The 13,402-nt window shown below is 42.7% G+C and overlaps 1 protein-coding gene across 5 annotated transcripts in view; it reads right to left on the minus strand.

Annotated features, from left to right (window-relative positions):
• Positions 1-13,402, minus strand: part of CSTF3 (cleavage stimulation factor subunit 3) — a 50,761-nt gene that overhangs the window by 1,126 nt on the left and 36,233 nt on the right. For all 5 annotated transcript variants that reach the window (XM_080405850.1, XM_080405848.1, XM_080405849.1 and 2 more), the window contains 12 exons: positions 11,267-11,344; positions 10,909-11,071; positions 9,762-9,871; positions 9,230-9,346; positions 7,990-8,064; positions 6,539-6,682; positions 6,342-6,444; positions 4,491-4,560; positions 2,986-3,181; positions 1,270-1,423; positions 776-870; positions 559-619 (listed from right to left, as the gene is read on the minus strand). In XM_080405850.1, the coding sequence (XP_080261976.1) occupies positions 559-619; positions 776-870; positions 1,270-1,423; positions 2,986-3,181; positions 4,491-4,560; positions 6,342-6,444; positions 6,539-6,682; positions 7,990-8,064; positions 9,230-9,346; positions 9,762-9,871; positions 10,909-11,071; positions 11,267-11,344 (1,366 nt within the window). The remainder of the gene's footprint in view (positions 1-558; positions 620-775; positions 871-1,269; positions 1,424-2,985; positions 3,182-4,490; positions 4,561-6,341; positions 6,445-6,538; positions 6,683-7,989; positions 8,065-9,229; positions 9,347-9,761; positions 9,872-10,908; positions 11,072-11,266; positions 11,345-13,402) is intronic.

Here is a 13,402-nt window from a genome sequence, read left to right on the forward strand (position 1 = left end):
CTTTGCATTTGCTCCTTAAACTAACAGAAGGGGTGAAAAGCAGGTTGTTATCATCTGCCATAGTTTACATGGAGCCTGGAGTATGGATCTGTCCTGGTTTTATGTTTCAGAATTCTGCCTTCTTTGCAGGAGCTCAGGAAACACTGCTCCTGAGTTGTTCTCAAGCACTGCAACAGTGTGCATTCAGTTACGCCTTCCAATGAACTTTACCATACTGCAAATTCATAATTTAATCTTACAGTTATAATCCTGCCTTGCTGCTTTTAAAGGATATTCTGAACATCTTCATTTATTTCTTTTAATGGCTACCACCAAAATGTTATTAAGTAGCAGCTGGTGATTTTCAGCTTTTTGACTTTTTGCTGATCTTCCCAGAGTTAAATGTACAAACGTGTCTATGCAGATTCCAACCTACAAACGTAGCCAGTTCAACAGTATACTCTTAAATAATAATTACGCATCTGTAAATGAGGTCTGGATTTTAGACAGCAATATCCATATGTAAAACAAAGTCATATGCAGCACTATCACAGACTCCAGAGCGAACAAATAACTTACTGTCTGGAAGTTTGCATCTTCTAAATATCTCCATGAGCTCATCCACTTGAACAAAGGGACCCTGAATTGTTACCCCCCCGCCCAAAAAAAAAAAAAAAAAAAAAAAAGAGAAAAAGTTTAGAACATTATTTTCAATAGAGTGATACACACTGTGGTTCTGTTAAAACAGAACCTCTTCTACAACTTCGTCAAGTTTTCAGAATTCATTAAAACAAACCTGAAAACAAACAGGAGGTGGCAGGAGCTTCATGAGGACTACAGCTGCCGGTGGAACGGGAAATACACCACCCGGGACAGGATGTAAACCTGGAGCTGTGGGGAAAAAACCTGTATGAAGCCACTGCAAGACAGCTAGACTCGAACTGCCTTTGCAGCACTATTATTTGATGCAAATAATTACTACCCTGTCACTTTTCCCTCTACTAATTACATATTGTTTAGTCAGTGATCTGAGGTCTATAAGCAGTGTGTGTAACAGCTTATTACCATTTACCAGACCTCAAACTACTTATATTTATTTCCATGTGACCTTAGTATTCAGTAAAGTACATACGCCTTTAGCAAGCCAATTAAATAACAGCCTAAAATTTAAGTACGCGTTCAGATGACTGAAGACTAGGAAAGTCTCTGTGATTAGGTTTGCTAAACACAGAGGTTAATAACTTGCTGCCAGGTGAAATATAACCACTTCTGACTGAACATCTGACTTACGTGCTAAGTGCCTTGGCTGAAATGGAATCATTTGTTGAGTGTCTGGTTTGGGGTATTCAGGTTTTCTGTCTACTTCGTCTTTGAGAACAGGCACGATGGAAGGTGCAACCACAGGGTCTGGAATTATAGCTGCCAGCTTGGCACGGGAGACATCCTGCAAAAGCCAATTAGAGAGCACTGAGCTTGGCATGATCATGTTGCTGGTTTAAATTACAGAACAAAACATCTCTCCAGACCAGTCGCTTATTCTCACTTTGTCATCATTATCATTTCAGATGTCCTCTTAGAAGGCCATCTGGGCAAAACTTGCACATTTTCATCCAATATTTTAGTCCTGCAGTGTCCCAGCTGGGAGTGGAAACACTTGGTTTTGTTACTGAATGGGACCATGTTTGTCATTTTTGAGTAGGTCCTTTTTTTGGGTTAAAAAGATTTAGGCGAACAGGTGCAGACCACTAGGCCTTCACAACTATGATTTCTCCCTCATTTCATTCCCTAGATTGCTTTAGCTGGAAAAGAAATAAAGCATAAGGCAGTCAGCAGGTGTGCAAAGCATCAGTTCAAACAGGATTATGTTTTGGCACATTATAAGCAACAGAAATCAGCCTGAGGGCTAAATCACCTTAGGTACGCACCAACTCGTGGGCGTTTATCAAGATGTGTTCCTGGCAGCACACCTGGAGCTTCAAGGTAACTTTGTCCTGACTGCATTAAGAGTATTCAGTGGCTCAGCATGACTCTTATTTCCACCTATCTGATCATTTTACAAGTGTGTGAAGACCAACAATTCGGCTGCTTTGCTAACTTTAATGACTTCTGTATTTTTCCAAAATTACTTTTCTGTGTAAGAAATAAACGGCAGCTGAGGCCCTATTTTTGAGATCGGAACTGAAGGCTCTCTTCCTGTTCATACAAATGGGAAACAGCAGTTCCTCTAACAACAGAGCTGCTTCTGCTTCTCTAGCAGCCTATTTTACACCATGTTTGTTTGTTTGTTTGTTTTTAAATAATAAAAAAATCATTATTTGATTCTATTCTAATGGTTTCCGAAGTGTTACGGCCTTCCACATGACTAAAATAGAAGTTAAAATACATGTGGTCAGAAACCTGACGGAAGACCACCAGATACGGGTCCCTGGCCTAGACTTAAAATTCCAAATAGCAGCACTAAAGCACTGTAGCCATAATAAACGACTGAAAAAAAAGCAGGCAGCCACTGATCCCTACGGATAATTTTCCTCAGCCACTTGCAGCAGTCACTGGGACTGCAGCATGCTTGTTCTGATACAGTTCTCAATGAAGCGAGCGGAGTTTTGCCGGCTGGAGTGGAAGGGCAGCCCGCAGCGTTTCATACAGATGAGCTGATTCTACAAGCTTCCAAAAGAATTTTGGTTTTTGAAGGGGCTCAGGTTTAAGTCGGAGGCCTGTAGCGGAGTGGCGACGGCATTAACGCATCACCCTTTCCACGGGAAGATGAGGGGTAAATATGAACACAGAAGCTGCATCTGTTAGTCGTGTTCCTGGCTCCTTTCTGCCCTTGGCCCACGGTGCCCGGCACTCTGCTGGCCAGCAGGACAAGGAGGAGGCATCCCAGGCCTGCTCTACCTCTTTTCTATCAAGGGAAAAAAGCGTAAAGCAAGTGCTAAACAAGATACTGCTTCAGTTTGCTAGGACTGAAAAGAATAACAGTAAAATGAAGCGCTCTTACCCACTTACCTTATAACCAAGGGCCTTCAGTTCGCTAGCAGAGCAAGGGTACAAATCCATGAACTTATACCTGTCTACCAGCAGAGCTGTTTCTTTACCCTCATATTCTTCCTTGAATGCTGTAAACCTCCGTTTTTCAACTTTCAGTATACTAGCTAGATCACCAATGTTACTTTCAAAAGCTAAAAACCGAGCCCAGATCTCCCTATAAAAGAACAGATAAATAGAGAGTTGCTGAAGGAGACTGAATTACTGACCATGACCCAATTAAAAAACAGATGAGAGGAGAGATTGAAGGAGGTGATCTGGGAACACATGACCACTTCTATTATTTACTTTAGATGCATCTATAACATGCATTACCTTCCCAGTGCCTTATGTATTTCTGTAGAAGCTTTCAATCTAGTGAATTGTAAAGGCCTTTGTTATGGAAAGGAAGGGATTAGAAAGGTGTAAATGACTTCAGCACTCGAGGTAAGTTTTTATCATCGATGTAAGATGCACAAATAAACTTTACTCATCTCGCTACACAGAATCTCACTCTGATCCTGATATGTGAAGGACTTTTCATATGATTTGGTTCCTTGGCACAGACTACCAAAATCTAGCAGGCAAGAGCAATACGCTGTAACACAACAGGCAGCACTTCCAGAATTTTACATTGCTCCAAATATACAGAGTTACTGCTTATTTCTATGTGGAAAATCTCCTACATAACTTAAGCAACATCTGACTGTATTTCTGGACTTGATTCAACCTTCACTTTAGCTCTGGAGTTCACCTTCGAGGAAGATTCAGCTTTTAAATTCTTGCTTTTTCTCACTTTTAAAATGGACATAAAAATACTTCTCACAAAGCATCAGAATTAAAGTGCAGAATGAACGTGCACAGCACTGTGATGTTTGATTTCTCAGTTTTGATGCCTATGTCTACCAGAATAATAATGGTGAACACTTGGACTGCTGAGGGTTTGACAAGCGTTTTTTCAGCAAAATAAATTTTAAAAGTAGTAATGAAATTGTGGCGGTGAGTGGTTAAAGCAAGCTTTTTCTGGTTCTTTCCCTATTTTATTTTCAGTTGGCTGGGAGCTGTTCGGCATTCTCCTTAATAAATTCCTGAGTCGCCTTCTCTAACATAACGCTCCTAAAGATGGTCTCAGCTCCCCCTCCCATCTACCCAACACACACGTCTGGTGAGCGATACACATCATTAGCCACGCCACCTGCTCACACCACGGAATCCTCACTGTGCAGGAGGGTTCTGCACTCCATCCCCAACAGTCCTGTGTCAGTGAGGTTTTAAAGGCAATAAATTAACAAACTTCACTGCAGGTGGGATGGGGACTTTCACAAACCTGCCACGGTTGTTACTGTTTTAGACAACATGAAGAGGGGAAGGAACATATGTACCTAATTTTGTCCTGCTGTTCATTTTTCTAATTTCTTTGGGGTGTTTGTAGTTGCAAGGGGTTATGTATCTTTTTTAGTGTAGTGAAACTGCTTTTGCAGACGTACCCAGATTTCTCAGGTGGAAGGCTCCCTGAAGTTAAAACACGTTCAAACAAAACTCTTGTATTATTGTCCTCTTTAAAAATAGAAAGAAAAAAAGAAAAATCACACTGAGTAAAATATATTAAAGACAACTTAAAATCATGTCCATTCAAAGAAATGTTTACATTGAATTAAATGTACAGCTGACATTCTGATACCTGGATTTGAATTTCAGTAAGTAGAAAAAAAATCTGAACGCCTACTTAAAACTTCACCGATGCTAAATCCTACGGTGAGTTTGTTATTTGAAAGTTTACTTTTGTTGATAGCAACAAACCCATCCTAATACAAGTTCTTTTGTAACAGCACACCTACTGCTTGGCATCTCTTCAGGTTCTCTTTTTTGTCCATTTTCTTTGATTATCACAAAGGCATATCTCAGTAATTTTACATTTGGCCTTTCCATTCATTACTTTCCTTTTAAATACGCTTGTACATTTCTCAGAAGTCCTCCCAAAATCACTAGACCTGGTTCCCAGTGAGCAGTCAGCCTTTGTACATTACCAGCTGGGGGAATGGAGTGGTTTGGGGGTTTGTTCTTAAAACTGCTACCTTCTGCCCTGTCTCTCTCGCTGTCCATTTTACCACGTCTTTTTTACAGGAGTTCAGAGATCAATTTTCTCGGGGGTTTTTTTTCAGTCAGCTGGGTTGCTAAGACAGAGCAACACACCCGCAAGTTTTAAGATATTTTTTTCTGTTGGCAGTCTATGGAAAGGCATTGCAAATATTCACATAGAGTGAAAATAATTTCTTGCAAAGTTAAATATACTTTCACAGGCCAAAAAAAAAATCCCTGTTCACAGGAGAAAAAAAAGCTCTAAATCTGTTCAAACTTTCAGAGCCTGGGGCAAAAAACCCCCACACCTATTGTGGTCTGACAGGAGAGACTGACATGCCTGGTGCCTACAGATTGCACTGGGAGGGACAGAAGATCCCGCAGCGCAGCGCTCCCACCACCCGCGTGGAGGCTGGCCGATGAAACTAGCAATTTGTAATAAACCCCAGATTGTGTTACACCTCTGTGTTCTTCTGCTACAAATACTGAGCTAGAGTATGGAATGCTTTAAGAAATACCTGAAGAAATCAGAAAATCTAATAGGTACCTGGCAGAGAGGACTGGGCAGAAGAGCAGCCTGGGACAAAGCGCTCCTTCCCCCTCTTCTCTAATTGCCTAATTGTTTAAACGGAACATGGACCAGGACAGCTGGACGCAAAGGTCTCTGCCAGGCCCTGCTCCCCGCAGCACCTCACAACATCGCTCCTGACTCCTGCATCAGGGAATCCCACACAGCGACCTGCCGCTGTCCCGCCAGCCCCTGCCCAGGGCTCCTCAGCCCCCCGTGCCGTGCTTGTGCCTTGCTCTCTGCATTGCAAACCAGCTCCCCTGGGACTCCCATGTTGCTTTTATACCTTTCTTATCTCACCTATTTGAGGAGAGCGAGTTTAAATTAATTCTAGTAGAGACCAACTAATCCATCGCTCCTCACGCTGATTTCAACCTCCTATAGACCTTTTTTCCCCTCAATGTACTTCCCACTGTGCAACAGATGCTGTAAAACTGCTGCAATGCAAGTGAGTTACAATTTGGAAAGCTCACTCTATTCAGCAGAATCAGGAGCTAATGTCACTGTACTTCTGGAACTTCAATAAGGACAAAAAAGCAGGTTTTGTTTTCAAATTAATTGCTGAGTTTCATGAAAAGGCTTCATTGCTCTTCAAGAAGACTCAAAACTAAAATACAAAGAACTTGGCCTGAACCTAAACTCGCTGAGGAGGCAGACCGATGCATTAGACCTCTCAAAGCTTAAAGCTTACCATTAAGGTGAGAAAGGTAGTCGATATATGCCAGTACATATTCTGGAATGTCTCCATATTTTTTCAGCCCTAGCTCAAAAATCTTAAAGGCCACAGACTTATCCTGCAAACATTAGAAAAAAAATAAAAATGTTATTAGCTTCAGTGAGCTACACACCCTCCTGACACTTAGTATCAAACGGAACACCTATGATTACCTTACTACAATAATACTCCATTAAAGCTGCTGTAACATAGACGTGGTGGCGGGTCCGGGCATCCTCCCGTGCTTTCTTAAATATCATTCTTCCAGATTTTATGCCTTCTGCTCGCCTTGCAAACTTCATATATTGGATATAAACCTAAGGTGCATATTAATATTTATATATCATCAGTACTAACAAAGAATACTAGGATATAATAAAGTTTTTTACTATATCTGAAATAATCTTTACTCACAAAACACAGCTAGTAAGTCACAATAGAAAAAAGACTGTGTTGTACCTCTGTGTTGTTTTGCTATAAATACTGAGGCAAAGCTTTTTACGTACTTTTTTAAAAAAATGGAATATACCCAAGACCGATCCCTTGAAATGCTAACAGTTAATACACAGATTTTTCAAGGAAGGGGAGGTAAGTAGATGAATGTAATTTACATAAGCTGCTGCCTTCAGAGAACTAGAGGCTTACTGTAAAAATGGTATCTTTCCCATAAAGTGAAGACATCCACAAAGCTAAAGAACAGTCCAAAGGCCTGACGAAGCATTTTACTGTACACTACACAATCCAAGATACAAATTATCCTGTCTGCAAATATTTATACCCAATCAAGGAAATAATGAATGTGCTCTTTAATTCAGTGGCCAATTTGTGATTTGCATTTCTTTGGGATTTAGCTTTCCTTCACTCTGAATTAGATCACAAATAACAGCATTCCTCAAACAGGAGGAACCGGTACACGGTTTCTCAGAAAATGCATATTTGGGAAGTTATGATCTGTCTTCAATGAATTGAAAGTGTCAGTAAATGGATACCTTTCCTCTGACACTGACCTGTTGTTTAATTTTAGACCTCAGACATTCTTTTTCCTTCTCATGTCTATTTATAAACTAAATAACTTTTTGAAGGCAGGTTACTTCTCACACCATTTGTTCAGTACCACCACAGCTGGCACTACAGACAGTGTTGTTTACTATGTAACTTAAGGAGATGTACACAATACTCTTTGATACTTACATGGCGCATTACAAATTTATTTGCAAACTTTATGTACACAGGATGGTGTATTTCTATGTAGAGAAGATAATGGGCAAAAGCAGCATGTTTTTCGTGAGTTAAGGGAAGGAAAGTGAAATTGTAGTTGAGCCAACAGAACATACACCAGTTCTTACGAGCTGTGTCATGAAATCTTTAATGCAACTTCATTGCTTGTTCTAAGAGATTTTCCGAGACAGAGGAGAAAAGTGCACGTGACAGTGTATCTAAGTGGATTAAAGGCTATAATTATCAACCTTGCTGAAATTTTAATCTAATTCTGTCATCTCAGTACTCCACCCGCTCAATCATCCTTGTGACCCAACGAACTCCTGTAAGTACTTCCCCATTCTTTGTGCGTACTCAAGACTATCTATAGGGATGTGGAAAAACTCAATACTAAGGATCATCTTACCAGAGTGGGATCAATGTCTTCAATCGCCAGGAGCCGGTTATATATGCTGTGCACTTTCTCATACTTCATTCGACTCTAAGTAAATAAAAGGGAAATACAGACTGCTTGGTAATACTATTATAAATCACCTGTGAGAATGCAAAAATCAGTCTGAAGAAAACACTCAATTTTTTCCGTTTCCTTTTTTCCCCAGCTGAACACTAGGTATGGTAGTCCCTACACTCAGGTGCATTTTCCGTCTTGTGCAGTCATTTCTTTACTTCCCACATTAATATCTCACTAGTGCTTATGTACATGATGCTTTTCAAGAGTCTCTGAAGTCTTTTTCTAATTTAGGAATACCGCAGCAGAACTGCCACTGTAGGTGTTTGAGATAAAAGGACTGTTTACCTCTGTCTAAAAGTAATGTGCAGACAGCTTGGAAAACCAGCTTCTTTGCTCTCCAACTAATTCATTGCATTCCCTGCCAGCTCAGCCCTCCCAAGTTGTATTGTGCAACCCTAAAAAAAAGTCTGAATAGCTAGTACACTTGGGATACAAGAGGCTGCACTGAAAGCCAAGGAAGGCTTTTCTTTTTAAGGGCAAAGGGTTTTTTGTTTTTTGCTTGGTTTTTTTTTCTGTGGTCCTTGGGATCTTCCTGGACTTCCATGGACTCTCCCATGTTATAAGTGGGCAAAATAAATCCTGCAGAGGACCCCATAGTCCTCATCTCATCATTGGGAGACAGCCTTTATTCCTGATGGTTCACGTGCAAACCCAACGACTGTTGAAGCATTACTCGTGGATGCTCTGCAGTAAGGTGGCAGCCTGGGTAGAGATTCCCAAGAAAGCTGCAGTATGGGGCATGCCTCCCATCTTCTGTCACAGCTGTGCAAATGCAAACATTAACCCCCCAAGAATTAGTTAGGAAAGGTGTTTTTTATCCCCATTTCAAGTGAAGAGGCTGATGCTCCAGTAAATGTAAATCTATCAGCCTTTCAATTTCATAGTAATTTGAAAAATATAGTCAATATTTAAGTGGGAAGACAACAGATTTTCAAAAATTTTTTAGCTCATACAGCGGGCTTTTCCTCTTCATTTTGTCAGCTCAGTCTCAGAAACACTGAAAGAGGTTAAGGCTAGAAGAATCAGTAAATTAATTCTACCAAATTCTGTGTATTCAGTATGTTTCAAATAAATGACATTATTAATGGGAGATGTCTTTGGGTTTTAACATCAGTACATCACTATTTTTGCTCACCTCTTCATAATCTGCATATGCAAAATAAAGAAGCATATTCTTCTTTAATAAAGTGCTGATCGCTCTTTCATAAATATTAGCAGCCTCATCACTGAAAAGTTTAGCATTGTTCATGTCCTGTTATAAAATAAGTATGATAATACAATTGTTCAGCATCTGTGACAATGAAGGCCAAGCTATGGAATATTTTCTGTGTGTGAAAAGTCCCAGGGAACTCCCATGCAGTGCTCCAATAAAGTGATAATCTCCTCCCCAGTACTTAAGGAATCACAAAATCAGGCCAACCCCAACCCTCATCCCCCAGACCTAAAATTAGCCAACACTAAAATAGTTTTTCATAATTCTTATTTCAAATGCAAATGTGTTTATTTCTTAAAACAGCCCCGATTTTAAAATTCTGAACATGCTACAACTTACGGTGTTAAATATTTTCCACACCCCCCTCCTTGGTTCTTAAGTAATTGAGGAAAATTAACAGTACACCATGTCAAAGTAATGAAATAAGAAAGGAAACCCACGGCGATGTGCTTACCCCTTTTTCAGCTAGCAGTTTACTAGATTGCTCGAGGTACTGTGCAGCTTCATACCAGATATCTGGGTGATGTCCCAGAACCAAAAGGCATTGCTCATAGGCAAACATAACTGGGGGGAAAAACCGTAAGAAATACTCCTTGTTAGCGCAGAAATGGTACCATCTTGGACGACGGAAGTATGAAATACAAACCCCAGCAAATAAATCAGACAATATTAACACTAATTGGCTTTGAATACAACAAACACAACTGCAGTTCTTTTTTATTGCCAGGAATTTTATAGGATCATAGAATCATTTAGGTTGGAAAAGACCTTTCAGATCATCAAGTCTAACCGTTAACCTCGCACTGCCAAGTCCACCACTAAACCATGTCCCTCGAGTGCCACATCTACACATCTTTTAAATATCTCCAGGAATGGTGATTCAATCACCTCCCTGGGCAGCCTGTTCCAGTGCTTGCCAACCTGTTCAGTGAGGAAATTTTTCCTAATATCCACACCAAGCCTCCCCTGGTGCAACTTGTGGGTGTTTCCTCTTGTCCTGTCGCTTGTTATCTGGGAGAAGAGACTGACCCCCACTTGCCTACAACCTCCTTTCAAGCAGTTGTAGAGAGCAATAAGGTCCCCTGAGTCCCCTCTTCTTCAGACTACACAACCCCAGTTCCCTCAGCTGCTCCTCATCAGACTTGTGCTCCAGACCCCTTCCCAGCTCCATTGCCCTTCTCTGGACACGCTCCAGCACTCTACATCCCTCTTGCAGTGAGGGGCCCAAAACTGAACACAGGATTCAAGTTGTGGCCTCGTAACCACTAAAACCTGCCTCCCCTACAGAGGAAGAAGCAGAACTCATTCAAGAACATCAGCCATAAAACCCAGCTGTGATCCACTTGTTTCCTGACCTCCAATGAAAGCTGAGTGGCACATGACTACAGCGCTGTCCCCCACAATCCATGTACTACTTTCAGCTTGGCTTGAGCAAAAACGGAAAAGTAGTTTAAAAAAACCACCCACACAATTCAAGAAACTTGATCAACTTCTGCTCCAGCGTGATCCCTGAACACTAAACCACGTCGTGACTTATGCTGGAGGTCATTCACGGAGCGAAGAAATGCAATTCTTTATGCCCTAGCGCAGTACCTATTTACCTCTTTTTGTTATGAGAGTTTGGTCTTCTGTACGCAGAGGATTGCTCTTTTCCCACTGGATGTATTTCTTCCACATGTCTACCTGCTGAGCCTCTTGGGGGGTATTTTGGGGGGGGACAGAGGGGGCATTGCGGTCCAGACCTTTCATCACAGTCTCGTATTCCTGAAACAGAAGCATTTGTGAGCAGCATATTTAAACACACTAAACACTTTGGTTACGCTTTATAAAAACCACACAAATATTTTACCATACCCAAACTTTTTACTCTAACGCACATTTTTATTTGAAAATAAAACCAAGTTTAATGCTAGTTTGTAGAATTAAATAGAAGAAAGAAGAGTCAACAGAAGGTTGTACCTTTGCTACACGTCGCGCGTTCATATAATCTCTACTCCTGTCTTCAATCATCTTCTTCGCTAAGTGAATATTGATGCCCTGGAGAAGGGTGACAAAAGGAATTGGGAATGTGCAATTTCACTTTGGAAATATCGAATCTGACTTGATCCAGAAAAAAACTTAAAAGTGGATGCAAAAGTGAGCAACGAAGGACAGTTATTTTAAAAACTGATCTCGGAAGGTACTGCGTTTCTCCTAATGAATGTATGGGCAAGAACTGATTTATCAGAGAATAAACTCACTACTAAAACCCAACTGACCTGAAACACTTCAGTGTATTTTTAATTACTTCCAGCTTTCAAAAATACAATAAACTTTGCATAAACCTGCTGGGTGAAAGTGGAAAGAATGTATTTGTGGTTTGCATTTTTCCTTCTGAATCATGGTCAGCCCCTAGTCCGAGTCCCAGCTCCCTGCCTTGCTGCCGCGTGCTGTTCACCAGGCGCAGACTGAGACAGCGTATGAGCAACTCTGTTTTCTTGGACAAGTAGTAACAGAGATTGACCTCCAAGCTCAAAGCTCTGACTTCTCTGCTCATGATGTAACCGACAGCTTTTAAGAGAGATTATATTCAACATACACCCTGCCATAGGGTACCTTTGTCAGCCAAGACTCGAGATCTGTCACTGCAGAGAGTGCCAGCCCCCCAGGACCATGCACCGGTGCAGAGGGCGATGCCGTGCTGCTAAGGAAGAGCAGCAGGGGATGAGGGACAGCTGGGCGCCCAGGCGCAACCCACACCTCAACATCAGCAACAGAGACCCAGCCATGGGGTCCCAGGCATGAACAAAATCTCAAAGAACCACGCTTATGGCAGGAGAAGCAACCACCCTTTTGTTCACACCTGCGTCCGGGTAATTTCGCTGGCGTGGCTTGCCAGGACTTCCAGGCAGGTGAGCGCAGCTTTCAGCCCTATTCCAGGCACCCGAGCTAGGTACTGACACGTTACAGAAACAAAGGTACCATCTGAACTCGTGCAAAGCTCTGTCTGGGATAGCTAACTGGGCCAGCTAGCACACAGTCACCTATGCCCCCATTTAACCCAGGCCTGGGCTGAGAACGCAGCAATGCTCTCCTGGGACGCACTGCCAGCCTTGTGAGCTGCAGCTGTGCAGCTTTCTGAGCCAAAGGTGGTCACTTCTCTGTCTCACTAGGGCTGTTACCACTTTTGACCATTTGTTTAATTAAAGATACCGATGACCGACAGGCCGATACTGCTACCTGGTGGCTAGTGACTAGGCTAAAGGGAAGCTTGAGAGTATTTTAGTTGCAGCAGATAGCCAGTAACCTTTCCTACGGAGCCCTGCACACCCCCTCTGTGTGGCTGGGCTACTGATGGGGGGCACCGCTTCCCCCTCAAAGAGCCCTTCTGGTGAGGAGCATTTCCCTCCTTGTGCCAGGACACCGGCCCGCAGCAGCCCTGTCCCTCCAGACCGGCCTAGCCAGGGCAGGACACAGGGAAACCTGTGTCCCAGCAGAGCGCTGGCCCTCGGCTTCCAGCAGCTCCGAGCAGCCCGAGGGACGGGTCGGTGTTACAGGCGTCAGCCAGAGCTGCCTCGGCGGGAAGCAGGTGCCGCCCGGCCGCAGGGCAGGTTTCAGCTATCATTTTGACAGTCTCCCTGCATATTAATGAATGCAGTGGGAACCAGCAGTGACAGCCTTCATTTGCTATGTGGGAACGCAAGAGGAGGTTTACAGGGAAGTTGGATTGGGAATTTTTCTACGCAGGAGAAGACGCCATTGGGTATTTTCCCTAGCGGTCAGCAAGCTATCCCTGAATACCAATGGGCTGATGAGCTGTTACAGTACACACTCCACTCGTGGCTGCAGGTGCCCATAGCGAGTCCCGCAGTGGCTCTATTAACGTCAGAGGTCACCAAGCCTATAACTTGCATAATTAGCAACAAAGAGGAATTGTCCCTTCCTTCCTGCTCAGCGCACAGCTGACCCACAGCGTGCCAGCACCCGCGCCCCAGCTGTGCGAGGCAGGACAGAGAGGGCTGTATGAGCGCTCCTACCTGATGGTGCTGAGCACCAGGGCATCTACCCTCAGTCCTGCATTCTCACCTCTGCTGACTGGGGTGGGTTAACAAGCTG

Source organism: Falco punctatus (genome assembly GCF_963210335.1).
Source record: "Falco punctatus genome assembly, chromosome: 10".
In the NCBI taxonomy this organism is placed as follows: Eukaryota; Metazoa; Chordata; class Aves; order Falconiformes; family Falconidae; genus Falco; species Falco punctatus.